Source organism: Hippichthys cyanospilos, chromosome 5, assembly GCF_059441005.1.
Source record: "Hippichthys cyanospilos isolate Australia breed blue-spotted pipefish chromosome 5, RoL_Hcya_1.0, whole genome shotgun sequence".
NCBI lineage: Eukaryota > Metazoa > Chordata > Actinopteri > Syngnathiformes > Syngnathidae > Hippichthys > Hippichthys cyanospilos.
Genome location: NC_142373.1, coordinates 18,093,332 through 18,118,889, shown reverse-complemented (window position 1 = coordinate 18,118,889; position 25,558 = coordinate 18,093,332). Strand labels below are relative to the sequence as shown.

At 38.1% G+C, this 25,558-nt stretch overlaps 1 protein-coding gene across 2 annotated transcripts in view; it reads left to right on the top strand.

Annotated features, from left to right (window-relative positions):
- The window catches only part of igf2bp2a (insulin-like growth factor 2 mRNA binding protein 2a), a 51,502-nt gene extending 26,674 nt beyond the window's left edge, over nucleotides 1-24,828 (top strand). Inside the window, exons 3-16 of one of the 2 annotated variants that reach the window (XM_088415317.1) lie at nucleotides 8,148-8,196; nucleotides 9,255-9,306; nucleotides 9,572-9,635; nucleotides 9,788-10,081; nucleotides 11,217-11,351; nucleotides 13,570-13,692; nucleotides 15,318-15,453; nucleotides 17,063-17,200; nucleotides 18,830-18,898; nucleotides 20,824-20,940; nucleotides 21,020-21,094; nucleotides 21,681-21,812; nucleotides 21,900-22,013; nucleotides 22,996-24,828. In XM_088415317.1, coding sequence (XP_088271443.1) covers nucleotides 8,148-8,196; nucleotides 9,255-9,306; nucleotides 9,572-9,635; nucleotides 9,788-10,081; nucleotides 11,217-11,351; nucleotides 13,570-13,692; nucleotides 15,318-15,453; nucleotides 17,063-17,200; nucleotides 18,830-18,898; nucleotides 20,824-20,940; nucleotides 21,020-21,094; nucleotides 21,681-21,812; nucleotides 21,900-22,013; nucleotides 22,996-23,094 — 1,597 coding nt within the window. In that variant the 3' untranslated portion in view covers nucleotides 23,095-24,828. The remainder of the gene's footprint in view (nucleotides 1-8,147; nucleotides 8,197-9,254; nucleotides 9,307-9,571; nucleotides 9,636-9,787; nucleotides 10,082-11,216; nucleotides 11,352-13,569; nucleotides 13,693-15,317; nucleotides 15,454-17,062; nucleotides 17,201-18,829; nucleotides 18,899-20,823; nucleotides 20,941-21,019; nucleotides 21,095-21,680; nucleotides 21,813-21,899; nucleotides 22,014-22,995) is intronic. The other variant, XM_088415318.1, reaches the window with a different exon arrangement.
- Nucleotides 24,829-25,558: the final 730 nt, after the last annotated feature.

Sequence of the window (25,558 nt, the reverse complement as noted above, 5' to 3'; positions counted from 1 at the left end):
GAAAAGTGTGGTCAACATAGCATTCCCTGTGTTGTCTCCAGGATAGTCGGTAAAAAACAAAAAGGATACAATTAAAAAAAACACACAATCATCATTATTTAGATTTTTATTAGTCGTGAGATGAAGGCTATGTTGGAGGGCGTTTTGTGATCCAGACTTGCCGCTGACAGGCCCAGTGGACTGAAAGGCTCTTTGGGATGTCTCTTTATTCATCCAAAGTGAGCGTCCCGCTGGGCCTGCTAGCCGTCAGCGACAGGAACGAGCCTCCACACACAACTAGGAGGTAAACAACACATTCAGAGGCCTCATTACACACAATTACTTGAACGGTGTTTTCATCCTCCGTTGTGGAAAAGAAACCATTTTCTCTTCAGTCTAACAAAGGCTGCATTTAGATTTGACTGTTTTGATTTGCTAATCAATTGATTTTTGCACTGGAGAAATATTAACAACATGAAGTGTAGTGCAATGACATTAAGTACACTGCAATATAAAATCTTCTTTTATGAAGTTTAATTACTTTTTTGAATGTGAACTATTTTTTAGTGTAATTTTAGCAACGTTTGGGACGATACAATTGAGAAGATGTAATTCTGTGTTATAAATGTCAAATTGCAATGTGACATTTGCATTGCTTTCATTCCCGTTCTCTGCACTAGTGGAATAATGAGGTTTAAAAAAATGTTTGTGCTCTGAACAGTTATTAATATAACAGTAACTTCATCATTTTTCTTAGTTAACCACTTTTCACAAAGTATAAAAAGTAGAGCTGGGCAATGAATTTAATTATTTTGATTACTTCATCATTTCATAAATCAATATTTGATTTTGTGAGATGATGCTTTTGCACAAGAATCAGAATATGTGATGGGATGTTCACAAACATGTTTTTGTGTATATTTACTATCCACTTAATTGTGGCATTTAAGCAAGTTATAGCCCGTTATAAATGGCTATTTTTTTTATCAACAATTGTTAAGTTTATGTTAAAACTTGTTTAAAAACTGTTTACACATTACATATCTGAAATGTTTGCACAGTAATAATTCTTTTAATAACTTTGAATAAATGTTTTTGGAGTTTACTTTAGTTAAAATCATAATTGTCCAGAACGACTGAAAAAATTGAGATTTTAGATTTTTGACAGCCCGATTAGTACATTTAAAATACCACAAATAAGAAAAAAATGCATAAAGGACAGCAGCAATTAAATTCTGTCAAACTCTTGATCAAATGTATTAATTAAATTGAAATTTTAACTCTTGATATAATGGTTCGCTTGATGATAATAATAGCAAAACTCCATCTGTATGAATGTACATCAATTATTTGTGTGCAGTACAATATCATATTAAGCCTTTGCGTCAGCTTAAATGTATCAATTAGAAGAAAATCTAACATTTGAAGTTGTAAGACACAAATCCACTAGCATGGAATGACTCATATTCAAATGTCATCATTAAAATTTAAAATCCAAACAACTCAAATAATACAAACCCTCTCCATTCATTTCACAAGAGTGTCAAGGTGAGGCGACTCCATTTAGTTGGTGGGAGTACATTTATTATTGCTGTCCATACAGAGTGAATCATACAGTATAAGAGCTACTGGAAGTGGTCATGTGATTTGTCTCTGGACTTCTCTTGAGATTTCCTGTCGAAGATGTTGATCGTCTTCAGAAAAAGTTGACAAGTGAGCAGCCTCTTTTCTTTCCAAACGGGCGAGACCGGCCTGTGCGCTTGTGTGCGTACACCGCCGTTTAGCTGGTACAGGTGGTGAGCGGTAAATATTAGCTTTTCAAATGAGCGTGGACACCCTTGGCTATTTAAAGGCCAAATTGAAAGGATTTGGACCTAACTCCTGCCTCTCCCCTCCGCCTTGTTGGCAGGCGGCTTGATGGCATTCAACGAACGTTAAGTGACCATTTCGGTGTGAATCCTCCTCAAGTGTACCGCTTCTGGAAAAGGAGGAGCTGAGGAAGGGCTCTGGGTTCACCTTGTGTGCGTGCACGTCAACGAAACAGTCCACACGGGTCTCGCCCGTGTCTTGCTGACAGAAAGACAGACGGGTGGGGGATGTTCGTCTTTGCTCGTAGCCGCAAGCATGCCTGAAATGAAACGAGGCAAGTGTCACATTTTCCAAAAGATTCAGAAAGCTGCGTATTTAGGAGCGACGGGGCCAACAAGTGGCAAGTGTGCACACGGAGAAAGGACTATATTATATATTTATATATATACAGTATAAACTATATATATATATATATATATATATATATATATATATATATATATATATATATATATATATATATATATATATATATATATATATATATATATATATATATATATATATATATATATATATATATATATATATATATATATATATATATATATATATATATATATATATATATATATATATATATATATATATATATATATATATATATATATACATACTTTTGCTGTTAATAACTCAATTTGACAATAACCCAATTTGACAAGCACTGCTATAAACGGTAACTTTAAGATTAGAGTTTTTTAGACACCATTCGAGTTTTTAGGCACAGATGCGCATTTTGATGTCGGCTGTGCAAGGCAGACGCCAGTTGGCTATTAGCAGCCAGTGCCTGTTGCAGCTAACAGCAGCTCTTGCTCACTGAGGTTGTTACGGCATTATTTTCGGTAAAAGAAGCAAACAGACTGAAGACTGAGTCCATCCTTGTTCAAACACAAAAATATTACTAAAACCAAGAGGATCATGTAAATGCGATGATGCCTCCAGCTGATTCAATTAAGAGTGGCAAGGTATACAGCTGTGTGCACCGGTTAGAGAACACAGAAATGTATTCCATTTGACTCGTTTATTAATGGCGGTCCTTGCTCAACTTCGGGTATTTTTGGTAAAATAAACTCAAAATAAACAGCTTAAAGCGCATTCAATGTTACACATTCACCGAGCACTCACAATGTGGGAAATTTGAATCCCACTTTACCCACAACAAATTTATAACTTACCGATATAACACAAAAAAATATGACCGTTACAAGGATGGCATTTATTCTGTTTTGCGATAGTTTTTACTTTGTCCCCAAACTGTTGGTGTGTCCTATACATAGTAACATGATAGATCAGTATTTTACCCTATAATCAAGAGTATGTCCTATACACAGGCTCGTCTATATTTGAGAAATGAAGGTAATTGCTCAGGACCTCTATGTGTGTGTATGCAATTAATTAAAGGGGCTCTATCATAAAAAGTCAACATTTTGGAGCTTTTAATCACGTTACAATGTTGATTTCTCAGCCTAAACACTGAAAGTATTATTTTCCTTCATTATTCCACTTCTAAGCATTCCTTGCTTATTCTGCGCACGCACACTTTATTCTAGAAAAAAAAAGCAAGTCTGTGGATGGCATATTTACACTTTTTTTCCCCCCTCGGGTGACTATTCAGTAGTGATATGAAAAAGAGAAAATTATTATTTATTCTTAATGTCACTAGTTCTCAACTTTTTTAAAATGGTGTAGCCCCTGTGAAATATTTTTTCAGCCGATAAGCACGAACCACTGTAAAGCATTTTGGATTAAAACAAACTTTTTTTTCTATCCTATTCCAGCATTTCTATCCAATATGTGTCAATTTATCTCTAGGTCTATTTCATACAGCAACTCCAGAAGATAGATTGTGCAACATCATTTTATTTCTGGCTTGTCTGCCAGAAAATTCTGTCACTAATGAGAATAAAATTGAACAAAATAAAAACCGAACGTTTTGCAAAGCAGACCCTATAACACATTAAAATGTTAATCTATTTTAATGCATCTATTTGTCAATCAGATGCATGTTCTAATTATTCTTAGTTTGAAAAAAAAAATCCAAACCGCAAAATACTAGCTAATACCTGTGTTCAATCAAACAGGTCGGGATTTGTTTCTAAGACCATTTTGAGAAAAAGGAGAAGACATCTTGTGTTTTGAAGCGCAGTACTCCTCTAGCATTTTGGCTTCGAGAGTCTCTATCCGGAGTTCAGCTCGAATGACATTTGATCCGGTGAAGAAACGGCATCAAGTGCAGCACGCGGGCACAGATCGGTGGTGTCCATTAGCACAATCAATAGGGAAGACCTCACTTGAAATCCTTGTCGCATCCGAGCAGACACAATCGAGCCTTCGTAGCCATGCTTTGACATTTTGGTTGAGGTTGGCCAGAAGGTGTTTACGAAACAATTTTGCCTTACTTGGAGAGTGCCATGCATCTGTGCATGTCATCCGCTCACACCACAGAATCAATTTGAAGCCTTGTTTGACCCTTTTTCAGTATTTTCTCCAATCGTTTCACATTTCACATCAAAGGCAATGCATTGAAAGATGATGTGAACTGACCGATATCTACCGTCATTCCACAAATATAGGACTCGCTGTTTCACACAAAAGTATAGGTGCATCCTACAGATTTGAATTTTTTTATTCGAAACCATTCAAGGAAGATTAATCCGTCAGCCGCATTAGCACATTTTTATATCAGATGTATTTTTACTTACAGTAATTACCGTAACTGGACGACCTAGTGGGCGGACGCCAGTTGGGTGATCGCAGCCAGTGCCTGTTGCAGCTAACAGCAGCTTGTGTTAGCTGAGGTTGTGACGGCATTATTTCTCAATCAAAGAAGTGAGCAGACCGAACCAACATCCGAGTCCATTCTCAGCAGGAATATTACTAAAAGAGAGACGGCCATGTAAAGGCCCTGATATCTGCGGCTGATTTAATTAAGAGTGGCAAATTATGAAGCTATGTGCACCGGTTAGAGAACACAAAAAGGTATTCCATTTCACTCACTTATTAATTGTGGTCTTTTGGCATATACTGTACACATAATCTTAAACTTGGCAAGAACAGGATGGTGTGCAATTTGGGGAATTTATGGCAAAATGAACTCGAGCTGCGTCACGAGGAAAAGGAAAATCAACTGCATGGGGTGCATTCAACGTTACACTGGTGATGTGTTGACTGACCTCTCACAATGTGGCAAATTTGAGACACACTTAGCTTAACCCACAAGTATATAACTTAGAGATATGAACAAAAGCTAATATGAAGAATTTTGTAAATTGAGAATTATTCTGTTTTGCTTATTTTACATTGTCGCCAAACTGTTAGTGCGTAACAGAAAATACAAAAATTCGACCCTAAAATTAAGTGTGCACCCTATACACAGGTATGTCCTATTATTGAGGAATTACAGTGTTTTTATATTTTAATAATAGAATTCAGAGGTGTACTTATATCAACTATAGACAAAGTATACAAATTCTAGTCATGGTGGGAGTTGGGGGGCAAGAAAAGTTTTCTTCTTCCTGGGCAGGGGCATAACACAAAATTTAGAACACTGACATATTTGTACATACACACATGTGATAATACAAATGATGTATATTGCTCAAAGAAAGCAAACATCTAAATAAAAATGCCTCTTAAATTCATCAACCTTTGGACAGTATTTTGCCCAATCCTTAGAGAAAGCACTGAAAAAACACACGAGGGAGCTGAAATTTCACCCAAATGATGGCAACATGTCAAAGTTTAGCATGGCACAACCACTTGGCTTAAATACCTCCTGGATGATGTGGAAAAAAATGACCCAAAACGGTCAAAACTCCGCACAGCGGCTAACAGGCGATGGCACAGATGTCAAACACATTAAATGAATTTGATTGCAGTATTGAATGAACGAGGTGAGTAGTGGAATGTCCTAAATCTGGGTGATTCGCACCGCCTCTCCTCCTCCTTCGCTTCTTCCGTTCTATTTTTCCTGGAGGATCACAATCAGAAAGAGCCATTCATTCACGTCCTTCGGCCTGCATGCGCGTCTTCCCGGAAACTCCGACCTGCGTTCTTTTCCAGGGAAAGATGCAAAAAAACCTCTTGGGAGGAATGCGCGCCGGCCCACCGCAGACGCTAATTTCTCCCACTTTCACCTCTCCTCCTGCTCTGTCCATCACTTCAGCTTCTGGAATGTCTGTTAATTGTCCTCCAAAGTGTGCTTAAGGACTTTGGGGTTTTGCGCCAGTGCGCGCTGTTCCTCTGCTTCTTTTTTAAATCACGGCACTGGTGTTGACTGCGCCGCTGCTTGTGTTGTTTCTCGCAATTTGTGGTCACTCGGCGGTTTGGTTTTTGAGCCATTAACGCACGACTGCTGTGATAAAACAACATGATGCGGAAATTTGATACCAAAAGCTGTTTCAAAAGCTTATTCCACAGTAGCTGAATGTAATCTTTTTACATTCAGCTACTGTGGAACAAGCTTGACTTTCATTCCTTCGAGATAATTCACCTGATGAAATTTGTGAAATATGTTGGCGATTATGGTTCTAGTTTGCCGTTTAGGCAGCATCGCTTTGGTTTTGGTGCTGGCAGCTGGGATTCACCACACTATTCAGTGACAGCAGTGGCTGTTTTTGTCTTTCTGATTGAAATAATTTAGAACGATGTTCTATGGAAACCAGTTTACGATTCACCGTTTAAAAGACTCATTCTGTTGATCAAATCAGCCGTGTGGCAGGTCGAGGTCGATCATGTGTTTTTTAAAGACGGGGTCCATTTGTGTATTTAGCACAGTAGTTGAGACTGTTTTAACACTCTTATTAAAGCAGCATCTTGATAAAAACAAGTCACAAGTACAGTAAGAATTTCCCTATGTTGGACAAAATGTTAACAAAATTCAATACAGTATATGTGTAAAAACACAGGCAGCAAAATGCAAAAATATATTGTCCAAAAAATATTTATAAAACAAAAACTGCAGTATACAGTGCAGGTAGTATAGGAACAAAATACAGTAACAAGACTAGTAACAATATGTTTATACAATAACACTGTACACTGTACTTAATTACAGTACTTTATACTATACTGTATTTTGATGTTGATTTTTCTCCATCTAGGGAAAAAATTAGTCTATTGTGAGTTGCTGTGTTGGTTCATTCTTTTGGTCTCTGAAAATGTTTGCCTGCATATCATACAAGTCGTTTGGATGCCTTTTTTTTTTTTTTTAATATATCACCCCTGGGATTCTGATGAAAATCTCATTTGGGTTCAGCCTTCTCATTCCGACTGAGGACTATATATGAAGCATTTTCATAGACATTCAGATTCACGTATTTTCTGCACTATAACATGCACCTGGCCTTCAATTTTCTCAAAAGCTGACAGTGTGCCTTATAATTCCATGCGCCTTATACAATGCATAAATCGCCGGTTGTCATTTTGGGGGGAACGGAAAGATAAAATAGCCTAATTCCCATGTACATTTTTCAAGTTTTACCCCTGCATTTCTGTTATAAATTTTGTTTTGTTTTTTACAATGATTTTTTTTTTTTAAAATAAAACCCTGTTTGAAATGTTTATATGCTATATATGTTATACGTTCCCAATTTTGTAGCAAGTCATATGGAGACAAGGCGCAAAAAACACGTTTTTTCTAAAACTGTGATCGGTTCCTGATGGCCTCCTATGTGAAATGGATGTACAATATGTAATATAATAAGTGAGCTTCTATTAAAATATTCAGTGCCACTGATGACAAGACACAACAAAGATTTTTCAGATTTCCACTGACAGCTGTAGAACTCAAAGCTCCATTTTAACTGAGCTGGTGGTGAATGCATTAAATGTATCAAAATTAGTTCATAAAAACAGCAGAACAGTAAAAATTTCATGAGTCGGGTGTTTGACATTGTCCCATTGTATCATAAAATGATCACCCAGCACGGCGGTGAGGCTGCTGGACCGTGGCGGTGATGTGATTGAGGTGTAACCATGACAACTTAGAAACACTTATGAGTTGTATCAAGACAGGAGTAACTATCCGTGAAAAAAAATTAATCTCCCCAGCAAAAAGAACAACCTGGAAGGCGTTACGCAGCATCGCTAACCACCGCCGTCATCCTAAGGAAATACTTTGCCTTTGAGGCAGACTTAAGTGTGAAACGTTCAAATAGTTTCCACATCCATTTATGGAATGGGGGAAAATGCATATATGAGGTTCATTTATGAAATATGACATCAAACAACCAAAAGATGAAAAGATTCTTATGAGTGTGCCTCAGGTTTGTTAAATTCACTGTCTCCCATCCCCACAGGAGTCGGAAGATTCAGATCCGGAACATCCCCCCTCATCTACAGTGGGAGGTGAGTTGTGTGTGCGTGTCCAAACAGCATGAAGTAGTCCATTAAGTTCACAGTTTTGCCTCATTCAGACTGCTGACTCACTTGTTTGCATGTCCTCAAGTTCTAGTTGTTTTTTGTTTTTTTCCAATGTGTGACAGAACATCAGCTGAAAATGGTAAAATAAAGTTGTAATGATGCGGATTTAAATGTATATATAGTGCAAACTTGAACAAAAATGTAGAGGTTAGTTGCAAAATCATTGCTTCCCCTCCTTTAAATATCTTTTAGAATTCATACAATTATACTTAAAGTAATTAAAATGATTAAACCCATGATATATTAAAATCATTAAAAATATTCTTCATATTTCCAAAAATCCACTTTACAGAAAACCTAAAAAATAGCAAGTTTGTCCATCCATTAGCTTTGCATTGTGAAAATTAGTATTACTGCCGTTATGCTCTATTTTTTTTTGTTGTTGTTGTTGCCTACCTTATTATTTGCTCGATTATGGAATGTAGTCTGCTCAGGGAAGTGAACGGAAGAAGAATTTCATTATGTGGTATTACTATGCATATGACAAGAAATGAATCTTGAATCTTGAATCTAGAATAAGATGCGGTGTGCATTTTTATAATGGTCGTATTTTTACTCACAATAATTACCGTAACTGGATGAGCTAGAGGGTGGACGTCAGATGTCTGTGAGCAGTCAGTGCCTGTTGCAGCTAACAGCAGCTCGTGTTAGCTGCGGTTCTTACTGCATTATTTTCAATAAAAGAAGCGAGCAGACTGAACCAACATCCGAATCCATCCTTGTTCACACACGGGAATATTACTAAAACGGAGAGGATATGTAAAAGTTAATGATTTCTCCAGCTGATTCAATTCAGAGTGCCAGGATTTATAACTGTGTGCACCGGTTAGAGAACACAGAAAGACATTCCATTCGACTCGTTTATTAATTTTGGTCTTTTGGCATTTAGACACAATTATGAACGCAGATGGTGTGCAACTTCGGGTATTTGTGGCAAAATGAACTCAAATTGATCGTTACTAACACTATTATCTCTCCATTAGGATTTTGACGGCCTGCTAGCTCGCTATGGTACTGTAGAAAACGTGGAACAAGGTACACAACTCTTCTTGATGTGATGTTATTCTAAGTCATGCACCACTTTTCCATTTACATTTCAAAGTGATGGAAATGTGTTGCATCTTTGTTTATCAGAGGTACAAGATCTCAAATTGATGCTGGCTCAAAAAAAGCAGCCCAACACACTTGCCACTGCAAATTGAGACGTTAGAATGAGAGCATTGCTACAGGAGATTATCATTATACAATGATGATGACATCTTATGACATCTACATTTAAAGTATGCCTCTTCTCTGACAGTCAACACTGACACAGAAACAGCCGTGGTGAATGTTACGTACGCAACCAAGGAGGAAGCTAAAGAGTGAGTACAGCCAATTCAGAAGCAAGAAAACACACATTGCCATTTTTTAACATCTTAATTGTTTTTTGTTTTTTTTTTCAAATTTGTACGGCTGGGTTAGGCACCCGCAAACCAGCGATGGATGAATAAATATTTGCTGTGCTTCTCTCCAGAGCCATTGAGAAGCTGACGGGACAGCAGTGCGACGACTTCTCCTTGAAGGTGTCGTACATCATGGACTTGGACGCCGCTCCGCCCGTCCAGGCCGCCCGAGGGCGACGGGGCAGCAGGTTGTCGCGGGACCAGGAGACCCCTCAGCCCGGACCCTCGGGAGGCTTTGGCGGCCCCCGGCCTCGACAGCAACAGGACTTTCCTTTGCGCATGCTGGTGCCCACTCAGTTTGTGGGCGCCATCATCGGCAAGGAGGGACTCACCATCAAGAACGTTACCAAGCAGACGCAGTCAAAGTAAGCAGCTTGACTAGCTAGCTCGACGGCAAAAATACTGCGAGAACGATGTGGAAGAAAATGTCCCAAAATGATCAAAGTACTGCACAAGAGTAACGGATAAAAGGTTATGCTATCGAAACATAACCAAACATTTACTTTAGGCTTAGGTTTTAAAAACTAAAGTCATCAATTATGTTAAAGTAATCAGTTACATTGGGCACTTTAGTTGCTAATCAAGTGCTGAAGTTATTAGGTACTTGAAGTAATCAATTAATACTTATTACCTATAAACAATTACTTTTGTGGATTATTATCTCCTAAACTACCTAAAGTAATCGATTAATACTTAAAAGTAATCAATTATTTTTAGTATCTCAAAATTACTTCAGCACTTAATTATGGTGAATAACACTTTAAGAACCATAATTCCCCAAATAGAGGTTGCATCCTTAATTCTGGTATTTTCTATGTTCCTGTGTATAAGACGCACCAACAGTTTGGCAACAGTGTAAAAACTATATTCAAACAGAATAAATCTCATCTTTGTAAATCCTTCATATTTTCTTGTGTTTGTAAATTATATATTTGTAGCGGGTTAAGTGAAGTGTGTTACAGATTTTCCACAATGTGAGTGGTAGTGAACGCTGCAACAATGTAATTTTGTGTACTGTACTCTTGAAACAGTTGTTTTTCATTTTCTTCGCAACACAGCTCGCGTTCACTTTGACATAAATACCCGAATTTGCACCCCACCAGTGTTCCACCAAGTTTATGATTATGCGTATATGCCAAATAATTACCTTCATTTTGGGAGGGAAAATTTGTGTCCTACATTTGTGGGATTATCGTACTTGTTTTTAATTTACAAATCATTTTTACACCCACCTACAGCCAAACACTTGAAAAAAAAAAGTATAATACAAGTGCTTGGGAATGAATGCCTAGACTCCAAAAACGTAAAATAACGTCTTTGGCATTGAATGAGTTCATTTGCCAGCCAATTAATTGATAGGACCCCACAAAATTTCTGCACGTCTATAATAGTTGTATAGCTGTATATACGTATGTTGTAGTTGAAACCAATGCACAGAACAACATCTGAATATATATACACTGCATGTCTGAACCATCCCCACTCATGTCTTGCATTCAGAGTGGACATCCATAGGAAGGAGAACGCAGGGGCGGCCGAGAAACCGATCACCATCCACTCATCGCCGGAGGGCTGCTCCTCGGCCTGCCGCATGATCCTGGACATCATGCAGAAGGAGGCCAACGAGACCAAGGCGTGAGTCGGCGTTGGCATTTCATCCCGAAGGCGATCAGCCATAAACGTCAACATCCTATAATCTTATCCTTTAACCTGCCGGCACAGTTTTTAATCTCAGCGTGCATTCTCTGGTCCACTAACACAGTAAACACAGCACACACCTCACGCAGGCTAAAACGTGACGGCGGCTTAGCATTAGAGGAAGACGGACAGCATTTCTAATTGGCTTTGACTTTTAACACCACCTTTCTGTGTGATCACCTGTCACATCTCGACGTAATGCTGCGCGCTTACCGCTCGTTTACTACTGTATGCGTTTCAATAAAATCGTCGACGCGCCGCTCCTTTTCATCAGTCACGCTTTGTTCTTTTCCGGGAATAAATAATGATGTCGTTTGTTACTCATTTAAGACTTCTGACACGTCGTTTAGCTTGTTAGGATCTTGAAAGCAGATGTTTTCGAGGAAACTCCTCATAAGGAATGCGGTCATCAAAACGTGGCTTAATTAATAGCCGCTTGTCATCAAGACTGAATTTTATGCTTTCTTTGGATTTTCGCGCTCCACGTTTAGATGGCACGATTAATCATAAGATAAAATAAATAAACACGAGAATTTTGATTGAATGGATGCTCGGAATTAAAATCATATGAGAAATTCATAAGGAGCCGCCTTTGAATGCAAAACAAGTATCATTCTTTCCGCACTATAAGGCGCATCGGATTTTAAGGCGCACCTTCAATTAAAATGGTTTCATATATAGGGCACACTATTATTAGGCGCATAGAATAGAAGCTACAGTAGTGGTTGTGGTTGCGTTATGCATCCACTAGGTGGCGCTGCGATAAACGGAATCTCAACAAGACAATCGGAAAGGTCAATCAAACCTTTTTCATAGACAAAAAATAAGACTAAAGATGATTTGTGGAAAGTAGACTGGAAAAAATACCTTTTTATTACATTAAAAAAACTGTAGATCAATGCCAAGAGAATCAAAAGTTTAAAAGAAGATAATTATGATTCAATTCAATATTAAACTTGATTCTTTTTTAATTGCAAAAAAAAGCTTAAAATATTTTTTTTTGTTGATTTAGAACAGTTAAAAGATTTATTTGATAAAATCATGCTTTCTTTTACAAAAACTCAGTTTTCGCACCATGCCCCCCATATAAATTGCTTCAAAGTTGGAGCATATTTAGCATATCACAATTTCAAACAGGGTGTTAGAAAAATGTCGGTAGTAAAAAATACATTCATAACTGAAATACAGAGGCAAAAACTTCAGAATTTACATGGCGATTATTAGTTATTTTAATTTTTCGTCCCCCAATGGATGAAAACTCGCCATTTACCCATTGTATAAGGCACATCAGATTATAAGGCGCACTGTCAGCTTTTGAAAAAATTGGAGGCTTTTAGGTGCACCTTATAGTGTGGAAAATACGGTAAATTTGTGCCTAGTAGCCTATTTAAAATTGTGGCTAGTGAAATGGATGCTAATGCTAGATCGAGTGACATTACTTGATTGATGAAAACCACTGAAGATAGTGACACTCCCGGCTAATCTTTGTTTGTTGTTTGTATGTAATCTCGTTAGCCATATTGTTAGCTATCTTTAGAGCTACTTGCGTTCACTTTAAACTTTTTAGTTCACCTTGTGGCAACACTAATGCTAAGTAGCTCTAGCATTCATTTCCAATGCTAGTTATATGTGTGATGATCATTTTTGGGCAGCCAAAGTTTTTTGCCATTGATTCTTATATTATCAAAGCCACTAGTTGCACGACTTAGTTGAAGTATAATACTATGACATTTTGAAGTAAATATATCTAAATTTTGTCTAAACTTTACTCACGTGAAACGATATTTAGGTACACCGACACAGCGTTTCAAGATTGTTTTGAATGTTTTCAAGCCATTTATTAGCTGAGTCATCTCGAATCTTACAGAGCACTTCTAAACCACTAAAACTCACAATCTCAATAATGAATTCATGGTTAAATTGTGCAATGATGTATCCAGTGCATGTAATGTTGCGATTCATTTCATTTCCAACCTGTTTATACAATGCAAATTTGTACCAAAGGATGACAGCAGAATCGTAACATAAAATATGTAAGAACATGCTGAAATCAAATCCAAAATACAGAAGAAAAAAAAAATCCAACTGTTTCCCATCCACCTAATTCACGATGAGTAATTTACTCTACAAATGTGTGCGTGTTGACTTTGTCCAGGCCGGAGGAGATCCCTCTGAAACTTCTGGCCCACAACAGCTTGGTGGGCCGCCTCATTGGAAAGGAGGGCCGCAACCTGAAGAAGATCGAGGAGGAGACCGGGACCAAGATAACCATCTCCTCGTAAGTGGCCTGCATTCATCTTCTCTGATCGCGCAAGCTGCTGCGGCTTGTCAGTGGGGAATTTCACAGCCACATCAAAGCAACATAAATGACAGCGAATTGAACATGTGGAGCCAATCCAAATGGTGTAATGCAGTCCCCAGACATGAAGGGTTCAGGAAAGTTAATTAGGGTTAGTGTTGGATTTTCACCATGTACAGATGCGTTAAAAGACGTTTATGCTGTGCTACTGTATGGTGAAAAACGAACTCAACTAAAATGTCTTGAGACTCAGAAAACTCTTACTTTTTTTAATTTAACCATCAAATTAAGTATGTCTTTTATTTTTACTCCAGAGTATAAAAAAATGGCTCATAAAATATTAATGTGGAATTGTTTAGGGATTCTGATTTCATTGTTGCAAATCTGCCTGGAGAATGTTAAGTACTGATTTTCTCTTTTTACAGTACTCAAATAAATTTAGATGCACCCATTGTATATATTTTGGAGGGGAATTTACATACAGTTAACACCAGAGTCTGAAAGGTTAACTGGTTTACTGGTTTTACTAATTACTAGTCAAATCTGGCCTTAAAATTAAATAGTAAAATGTTGTGTTAAAAAAAAGATTAAAACAGGTATTATGTTATCAATCCATCATTTCATTCATAATTTAGAACCATTCATGTTCACACTATGACATTTTTTTTCAACTAAATCAAACGTGTATGCTTTTTGAAAGCGGGAGGAATTGGACTGCTCCTATAGAGATTTGAACCCAGAACCCCGTGACTTTGAGACAAATGTGTGCTAACCACTATTTAATGGCTGCCAAAAATAAATCATTTCAAAGCTATTTTTCCAACGCAATATCTTACACTATTCAGTAATCCCTAACTTAAAAGATCGCCATTCAGCAGCATACAATTCATGGTAATTCAGTAGTAACTCATTCAATCCCCAAAACATATATTTATGTTTTTGTTTGTTTGTTTGTATTTTCAATTCTACATAGTTTTATTATTTTTTGGCTAAAGAATTGTCTAAACTTGGCTGGAATAATCTTGGCTAATGAATAGATTTATTTCTAAACTACTACTAAAGTATTACTAAAGCAATCAGTTACTTTAGTTATTTAAGTGTTAATCGATTAATTAATAAGTACTTAAGTAATTCCTTTAAGTGCGGATTAATTACTTGAGTTAATTAAGTATTAATTACTTTCAGTAATATTACCAATGTAATGATTTACTTAAGTAATTGATTAGAACTTGAAAGCCTCATGTAATTGATTACTTCAGTCCTATTACTTGCAAACACTTGATAAAAATGGAAAAACATATAAATAAATACCTGGGATCGAATGAGTTAACAAGGCTATGAAATTATGAACATTTGTTTTGTGTGATGTAATTGCACACAGTGTTTGAGACTTAATGAACATGTGCTAATAAAAATAATGTTGTTTATCAGCACAAGTGTTTATGCCCGTTTTGAAAGGCCCATATTCATTAACTTCTGCTCGCGATACACTGGAATCCAATTAAAATCCTTCGCGCCCCCCTTTGTGATGAACAAAATATGGCAAATTTTCTGTGTTTGCACAGTGCTTTGACGTACACATCAATGCTTGTGTGATGCTCTAGGTTACAGGACTTAACCATTTACAACCCAGAACGGACCATCACAGTGAAGGGCATCTTGGAAGCGCTTTGTAAAGCAGAGGCAGAAATCATGAAGAAACTGAGGGAGGCCTATGAGAATGACGTCGCTGCTATAAATGTGAGTCTGTGTCCACTCATCGTTTGCATGTGCGCGTGTGTGTGTGTGTGTGTGTGTGTTATATAGTATACGAGACAGTGTAAGCTCAGTAATTAGCAGCTGCTGGTAAACAGAGAGCGTCACACGATCGCTTCGTAGTCGTCTGGCTCTCTGCAGAGCCTGTGACTCACACCCGCCCTCTCCCCGCTGTGCACGTGTGAGTCGTCCCCGTAATGTAGTTCCTTCCCCGCATTCATCTGATCCCCCCAATGACATCATCGGGGGCAACAAAAGTGTTTGTTTACCACTTTGACACGCATTGCTAATTTTATTCTCGAGTGCCAAAAAACGAAATGAGAAATTAACAAGAACCCTTGGAAAGTGTAATGGTCCGTCTAAGCTTGTTTTTATGTACTGATTATCAGGCGCAATTTCAATGAATGGCCTATTTTCAAACTGTTTTCATATATGAGGTGCACCACATTATAAGGTGCATGGAACAGAAGCTACAGTAGAGACTGGGGTTGCATTTTGCATCCACTAGATGGAGCTGTGCTAAAGGGAATGTCAACAAAACAATCCGAGAAGTCAGTCAGTATTTTTTAATAGACAATCAGAAATTAAGACTAAAGATCCTTTGTGGAACGTATTATCTGAAGAATTGGGTAAAGAATACATTTAAAAACCGATTAGATCACTTCCAAGACGAATCAGGGTTTAAAAGAGCATGATTATGGTTCAATTAAATATTAAACTTACTGTAATTTTTTTAATTCAACATTGAACCTACATTGTTTTGTTGATTTAATAGCTGTGGATTTATTTCTTTTACAAAAACGTTGATATTTACAATAAACCAAAAGCTTTTTCTGCCTCTCAGATCTTAAATTGACTGGACTACAGCGGTCCCTTGTTGGGTGTTAGCTTTCAAAAAAACACCTGTACTTAAATTGCTTTAAATTGTTCATATATGTAAAAGTGTATAGGAATGGTTGTTCATACGTGCCATGTGATCGATTAATTGCCTCGTGCTCAAAGTCACCCGCAACCCTGATGAGGACAAAAAATAAAAATAGGTCTATTAGACCTAATCAGGGTCAGGTAACCGCTGACGCTGACAGGAAGACGATCTCTCACCAATCCACTAAGCCGCGAGCGCTCTCTAGTGGTACTCCGATGATACTACATACGGCTGTCGCGCCACATCTATTTCCTATCGATGCATTAATTATGTTGTTAAGGGAACATTAATACAAGAGCCATTCAAATAAAATGAGGAAATGTCACCTTAATGACACCCTTTAATAATTTAGTCGTCCGTTCTTCGCATGAGTGCAAAATAGGACAAAAAGCAAAAACACGCAAGGAACAAACTACCTGGATGGAACTTTTGTTTACAAAGAATAGTAACTTTAATATTGCCATTGTAACCACCTTTTTCTTTGATATCTTAATTGTTTTTCAAAATCTTCCTTAGAGAATATTTCTTGTTGTTCGAGCACTTAAAATAATCCAAATTTTCCTATTGCCAGGGTAAAGTTTTTACTCATCAAATACTCTGTCATCTTAATTTGTCTTCCTTCCGTTTTGTAGTAACTCCAGTCATTGTAATTGTTTTATGTCAACCTAGCAACAGGCCAACCTTATCCCGGGCTTGAACCTCAACGCTCTGGGCATCTTTTCATCCGGTCTGCCGGTGCTGCCCCCAGCCGCTGGACCTCGTGGCTCAGCCCCCCCTGTGGCACAAGCAGGATATAACCCATTCTTAGTAAGTCTGCCTCTGCGTATCCACTTCCATCAAAGCTGAGAAGCTGGGTGGGGTCAGATCAAAGGTGGGGAACCTGCAAAACGCCAGAGATCGACCCACCCTGTTATGTCATAACAAATAAAATCCATTTCGGATGCTTCAATCTGCTGTGATTCAAAGATTTCACACACACACACAAAAACAAGGTAACAGTAATTACAGTGAAGATTAAAAAGTATAAACACCCCTGTTAGTAGTTGAATGGGTGTTATATTTAATACATTCATGCTTAATTTATGATGCTCTGTTTTTTATGTCATTTAAAAAAACAACAACTATGACTTAAGATTGCATTTCAATTATTTTTTCACAACTTTTTTACATTGCTCACCTAATCATTGCTTTAAAAATCCAAATATGCTGGTTTTGAATGACAGGTCTGCAGAATGACCTTAAAGGGACAATGTCTAAAATTTTGACCATTTTTCATTACGGACAGCATTTACCATTGTCCGTAGCTATAACATACATGGCAGCGGTGAGTGCCACCCCCCATATAATATCTTTTAATGATAACTAGACGTACAATTATATTTAAAACCTACTGTTGGTCGTTTAGAACACATTTATTTGCAAGCATTTGAAATTTATAACCATTTAATTTATTCCTTTTTAATGAAAAAACGATCTGAATCTTACACATTATCCCTTTAACAAATTCATATATATATATATATATATATATATATATATATATATATATATATATATATATATATATATATATTTTTTTTTTTTTTAAGGATACAAGGTTATGGTATGGATTTATGGGTGATACATGACTATGCTTTACGTGTATACAACTGCTATCAATGGTTAGAGCACATAAAGATAAAAAGTTAAAATAACCATCATATATTGGCCATTTGGCCAATTATTTTGGTTGATGTTCGAAGGGCCCTAACTGTCTGATTAATCGATCGGCCCCAGTATTTTTTTTCCTTGACAACTGCAGCTTGTACCCCCCCCCCCCAAAAAAAAAAAACAAAACAAAACAACAATTTTATAATATTATTAACGTGGCTGCTTGAAACTTAAGAATAAGCATGCCAGGGGTCACAAGTAAGTACTTTTGTATGTCCACAAGGGTCAAGCCATCAGGTGTGCAGGCGGGAGTCGCCGATTTGTCCAGTTCAGTCACGTTTGTTCAGGCCTTCAAATATTATTCATTCTAGTTGCTGATTGTAGGTTCTCAAAGTCATAGTTCAGCGCACCAGACATCCCTGATAGGCTTTGCTTCTCTGCGATAAAAGGATAGCCTTGCGGTACGCAGTTTGAACCCCCCGGCACCCCACCTCAATCTCCAGAGATGAGTCAGTGTGCACAGAAACAATCTCTAGAAATGAGTCAGTGTGTGCGAAACAAAGTCCTCACTCATTGGCGGCATCCTGAGCCGAGCGGCGTGAGACCCAACGGGCCCGAACGTATCGGTGGGCTTCTTCGAGCGCGATTCGCTGTGACTTCACGCCTCGAAAAACCCCCCCTCCCACCCCACCCCGCTCCTCCCGGGTGGGAGCCTGTGTGAGTGTTTCTGGGAATGTGTGCGTACGCGCACCATCCTGATCCGCCTGCTTGTCACTTCACTTGCAGAGTCACTCTTCACATCTCAGTGGCCTGTACGGGGTTCCTCCAGCAAGTGCCATCCCCCACCAGCACTCAGTATGTCCTCCAAAAAAAGCTGCACCACACTGACCGTTGCCATGGCGACGCCCGGTCACAACACTGGGTTGTTTGCAATGATGGCCAAGTGAGCTGCATCAAGCTGAGATGTGTTCCTAATTCCCTTTCCTAATTTCTTGGCCAGGGGCATTTCTTTTATTCATTGCAGAGGGTATCAGGTATTTATTGGGGGATATCGGAAGGCAAAATTGACTTTTGTTTTCATGATGATGTGGAAAATTTCGTGTAATTTCCACAAAGTAAATTGATATCGATCACGAACTTCAGCTTAAGAGATGTCACACCTAACTAGTAACAATCGATTGACCGTAATTCTCCCAAATATAGGACGCACCCTTAATTTTGGGTCAAATTCTGGTATTTTCTGTGTTGCAGTGTAAAGGCCGAGTTTGGCAACAATGTATAAATTCTAGCAAAACAGAATAGAGCTCATCTTTTGTAAATTCTTCATATTTTCATGCGTTCATATCCGTAAGTTGTATATGTGTTGTAAGTTAAGAATAGTTTTCCCACATCAAGTTTATGATTGTGTGCATGTGCCAAAAAAAAAAACGCAATTAGTAAACGAGTCAAACGAAATACCTTTCTGTGTTCTCTAACATGAGCTGCTAGCTAAGCTAGCTAAGCTAATCTAAATATTTACGGTACTATGATTGACATTATAATTAAAAGAGACATAATCATTAGTTTTGCAGAAGTGGGAAAATGCAGCTTCATTAAGTGATATTTTTTTTTACTCCTCAAGATGGTGTTCTTGGTCGAAGAATAAACACTCGTGTAAACAAACATCTCAGTTATGATGCTGTGCACTTGTACACCACTGACAACCTAATGTCGTGGCCCATGAGTGGATTTACTTCCAAGAGTTGAAGTGAACACAAAAGAGCATGCCATTTTCTGCTGTGTGGCAAAACCTCATTTTAGCGAGCGCTTTTGGAAGGAGAAAAGCCTCAAAAAATTCCAAAAGAGACCCTCATCAGCATTGCAGCATCACCACCGCCACCAGAACACCACAAATATGTCTGGATTGAGAATTCCAGCTCAGTTAAACTAGGGCTCATTAAATCCACTCAAGTACACAAATACATGAGCTCAGACGGCAAAATGCTCAAATCCGTGTTTGATTTGACAGGCGGCGGGTCAGAACCTACAGGATTGTTCCACTTGATGGACACCTCGGCTTCATGTAAAGGCAAACATTCGCGATTGCGTTTTGAAATCCAACAGATGGTTCCTGTCAGTTGTTGACAAAGCAGGCAAAAAGGTTGCTCATGTGAACTAGTTTGTTTAATACTAAAATAGCTTATTTGTAAATTGTTACTCAATGAAATGTGTTATTATTAATTTTCTTCAAAAATTCTGCATTATGATGTTTGATTTTCATTTAGTTTTTCAAATAAACTTCTTGTATTAATTTTGTTTTAACCAAATCAAATATTACATTTTAGTTGTACAGCCTTGAATTGTTGTTTTGATCACCAAACAATACAAAATATAAAAAAAACAATTAGTAAAATCCTTCAATGAGAAAATACACTTTTAATGCAATTTTTCATCCAATAATATGATGAATAGAATAATATCTCAAATTTGTAAGTACGATATACTTTGTTCTGCTGCCTTTGCACTTCTATTAAGCGAAACTCAAAAGTTAACTATTGTCTGAAGTACACACTTCTTCTCCTGAAAGCAACTTTTACATGATTTCTTTCTTCTGGTGGAAATTTTGACAGCAACTTTTTTTTTGTTGTTGTAGTTTTTGCCTGTCTTGCCTCCAGACTCGGTTCATGTGTTGAGTTCACGCTCTGTCATCGTTGCTTGTCTCCCTCCCAGAGAAGTTAAAAAAAAATAAAAAGTTTGAGTTGTTCTTGTCTGTTTTAAAGCGTCTTTGTTTCCATCGACAGGCTCCAGAACAGGAGGTTGTCTACCTCTTTATTCCAACTCAGGCAGTGGGAGCTCTCATCGGCAAGAAGGGCCAGCACATCAAGCAGCTGGCCCACTTCGCTGGAGCCTCCATCAAGGTTCCACAAAGAACTTAATCTATAACTTTAGCTGGAATCAAATGGACGCTCCAACTTCTCTTCTCTGATTTGCATCCAGATCGCTCCAGCCGATAGCCCTGATGTCACCGAGAGAATGGTGATTATTACCGGGACGCCAGAGGCTCAGTTTAAGGTAAAAACACCAAAGAATATGAAAACCGGGCCTCTCTGGCAAATATGTTCAGTTTGTCATGAATTTAGGCATTAGCAAATATCTTGAGAAAAGTCAGCGTTGGCTAATGTTCATAAGATTTCTTTGTGGGTTTCAAGTCTGTGTCAACAGGGTCACACATAGTTCATATAGCCACAAATTTCCAACCGACTCAAGATGTTGAAGCTGTGCATGATTATATTGCTTCAAGTTTTTTTTTTTTAAACAATACTCCAAAAGATAGGTTAACTGGATGATTTTTGGGTGCAAATTTGACATGATAGATATGATTAGCAGTTGCGCTGACAAAAATGTTAAATAATTAAGCTCTTTAATCGATCAAATCAATCTAATCTGATATCACATAACCAGTTTTAATAAAACTTCTGTTAGGTTTTTTTTTCTCACTTCATAGTCAAATCAAGTTTATTTATATAGCCCTGAATCACCGCAGTCTAACCCATGATAGAATTCTAATATTAAAGCATTCTAAACTCACTTAATTGAGTTCCTCAATTGGTCTTCATGGCGTCATCAAACGAACCTCATGTCATCCTCCGATATCCAGGCGCAAGGACGAATATTTGGCAAACTGAAAGAGGAGAATTTCTTCTCTGGGAAGGAGGAAGTCAAACTGGAGACGCACATCAAAGTCCCCTCTACGGCAGCCGGAAGGGTCATCGGGAAAGGTGGCAAGACGGTGAGCCCGCTGGCAATTTGTCATCCGACAATACGTCCGTTTTCTGTTTCGCAAAAGGGATGTGGTTGACTACGGTTTTGATTTCAGGTGAATGAGCTTCAGAACCTTACGAGCGCTGAGGTCATCGTACCGCGGGACCAAACTCCAGATGAGAACGACGAAGTGTTTGTGAAGATCAGTGGGCATTTTTTCGCCAGTCAGGTACGCTAACACGTCATCAACACTTTTTTTTTCCTCCAGTGCTCATTAAACGTTCATCAAGACATTTCGGTTTGACCCAAATTGAGTTTTCATCACTTCACAGACTGAACATGCCTGCACGTTTTGAAATAAGAGCAATGCCAACATATTTTCAGCATAACGCAAACACACTGGGATTGTTAGAATACTGCAACAACACAATAGTAACTGAATGAGCTCACTCATCTGGTAATGCCAAACACAATGACATCCAAACAGTGTCCACTTTAGGTTGTGATTGACCTTTGTTTAAAATGTATCTAATCAACATACAGAAAGTATAAAGTTAGAGATTAGGTTAGATAACACTGTTAAAAATATTACAGTTTAACTATGATTGTAATTAACTGATTGAAATTAATCCCACACCCCCAGTTTTAGGTTTGCATGGGTTTAAAAAGTAGTGAAGAAGTGAAGTGCAAAAAAAGTGAGTCGTCTCTCAGCTTTGTGGATTTTCATCGGTTGTGGAAGCAGCTCGAAAACACCATTCGAGGAAAATTGATCCTTCAGCCACATAAGCCGAGTTTTGACGCATTTTTATATAGGCCGTATTCTTACTTACGACAATAAACGTAACGGTACCAGCCAGTGCATGTTGCAGCTAACAGCAACTCGTGTTAGCTGAGATTCTTACAGCATTATTTTCAATAAAAGAAGCGAGCAGACTGAACCACCGTCCGAGTCCATCCTTGTTCACGCACACTAATATTACGAAAACCGTGAGGATTACGTAAAGGTTATGACGTCTCCAACTGATTCAATTAAGAGCGGTTAGAGCAGCGCTCCTCAAAGTGGGCCCTAAAACTAAGGTTGCGTCCGATACACAGTTGCATCCTTTAGTTGGGAAATGACGGAAATTGAGAAGCACCGGTGTAGTGCATGTCCATGAAGGCATTGACCTGACCTCAGTGACCTTACCCGCATGCGCCGCTCTCCTTACCAGACTGCACAGAGGAAGATCCGGGAGATCATTCAGCAGGTCAAACAGCAGGAACACAAACACCAGCGAGGCGCCGCCAGTTCACCGCAACACTCCAAGTGACCAGCGGGCGCCGGCCAATGAATGTAGCCCTCCCCGAAACGAACAGAGACCTCTAGTCAGACAACGGCCGCGGCCCGAGAGGGACGCGCAGGGCAGACCAGCAGCGGCGGGATCAAAATAAATAAATAAATAAATTACCAAAGAACTTGATGGAGGAGGGCAAGCGAGCGAGAGCCAAAGGCGGCGAGTGGCGTTCGTGTGCACTGCCAGCCCTGCCACAGCACACACAGCGGGATATCGCGAGAAGGCGGAGAAGCGTCGTCTTCACCAGGTAAAACAGGAAATGTCACTGCGTATTTGTTCTCTTTAGTTGGATTAACATACCGTAGGCCTAACGCGGATCAAGCGACTGTATTAACCACACCATTAAAAACAAGATGGAGATGAACTATCCTTAGCAGTATTAACACAGGGTAGACAACTTTATTGACATTTACAAGAGCAACCACACTGAGCAGTTCCCCTACTTTGGAAAAAAAAAAAAAAATCAAAAAGCCCTATTTGCAAATATGCTGAATGTGTTTTTGTAACAAGCCTCTGTGTGTGAATGTGTGTGTGTGTGTGTGTGTGTGTGCCAATGCTTCTCATCAATTATTTTCCCTTTTTATCACTCTCTCATTAGTCAGTTATTTTAGGAGGATAAAGAATATTTGAACGTGTGAAATTCCCCTCTCGCCTGTTCTGTGCTACATACAAAATACGCATTTCAGTCAACTAGAATTTCAGTGACCACAGTAGTAGAAATCAAAACGTTTTTTTTCACCATATTACTTTTGACTTTGATTATTTGTCATTTCTCGGTGATAACAAAATGACCAACGATCACACGAATTGGATTGACTTTTTTTGAACCGGTAATGGTTCATTGTTTTCATAGGTATAACTCTTTATTTTAATTTTTTTAATAGTTTCTGTTATTTATTTTTATTTTGTTTAGTTTATTTTTTCATTTTTAAAATGCAAACTAGTTTTTTTTTATATTTTTACAGTATAATCTAAACTAAAACATTTTTGGATTCATTTAATAATTAGTTGTTGATTCATTGATTAATTATGAGGGCTCGGCTGATTGTATAATGAAAATTTATATAACAAATTTCACTTTTTGAATCGAAGAACTAAAACAAATGAAGTTTTCGCTTATATTCTAATTGACTGAGATGCACCTGTTTGCGCAAGCATTAAAAGAATCGTGGTCCTATTATTAAATACTTTTACAGAGCATAACAAACAAATGGGCTAAAAATTGTTAGTCCCACTTTTCTGTTGAACCTTTTCACGTGATGTCACTTCCACTTCCTGAGTTTTCTAATGGAATAATACAAAAACATATGAATAGCAAAAAAGTAGATGACATATCCTTGAAATATATCTGACCTTGTTATGACAACGAGGCGCTCTAACTCAGTCGTGCAAATGCTAAGCCGGTGTTCACAGGCTGACTTTTTCAATCGAACGTTTTCTGCTTTTTTTTCCATGCACTCATGGCTAACAACGAGGCACTCTTTTCTGTCATGTTCCATTAGCAAATCCAGGTCGCTGAAACCGAAGCGGCACTCCAGGAAGTGAAGTGACATCCCAGTGAAACCGTATTTGAATGTGCACACACTCGGCCTTAAGAGGGTGTCGTGTGAGTGTGTGTGTGTGTGTTTTGTGGTTTTGGAGGCAAATGTGAAGGCAGGGGCCGCCCCTCAATGGCACAACCTGTGCGGGCTGGTGTTAAACCCTCTCAGGGTTCGGGAAGCTTTGTTTCAAAAAAGGGGGGGTGGGGGGGCTTGGTGACAGCTGTGAATGTATCAAATGCAGCCTTTTTTCCATACTTAAATTCTAAACAAAGACAACAAAGCAGCCCTCGCCTTTTTTCAGCCAGCCAGCGACCTTGAGTTTTATTTCTAATGCTGGTCCCGCTAAAGCCTTATTTTATCACTTTTCATCGCAAAGGTTATTGCCACACCTTCCTCCGCGTGTGTATGTGTGTGTGTGTGTATGTGTGTAAATATATATATATATATATATATAAAAAGAGAGAGTAATATTTATGAATCTATTTTTTCCTATTTTGTGATTAGAGCTATTGATATGAAACAAAAGAAAATGAAAAGTCCTCTTATTTTCTTTTTTTTTTCTTTTTTTTTTGCCCACAGTGGGACACTGCCATATTATTTTGAAGGGAAGTGTTTATTTTCTTGGAAATGAATATAAAGAGAAAATGATTTTAAAAAAAATATAAAAATATGGGAGAACATGTACTAGTGAACCACCGCAGGATGTATACAGTGCGCATGTCAGTATTGTGATCTACCTCAGGCTTCAGGGTACCTCAGTCCAATCTTTCATATCCCCTTCACTCCCTTTTTTTTTGACATTTTGTATGCCTTGTTAACTGATGATTTTTGATCCCTTTTCGTTTTTTTTAATGAATTTACAAAACAAAAAAATGAAGCAGAGCAAGATGCAGTCTCTT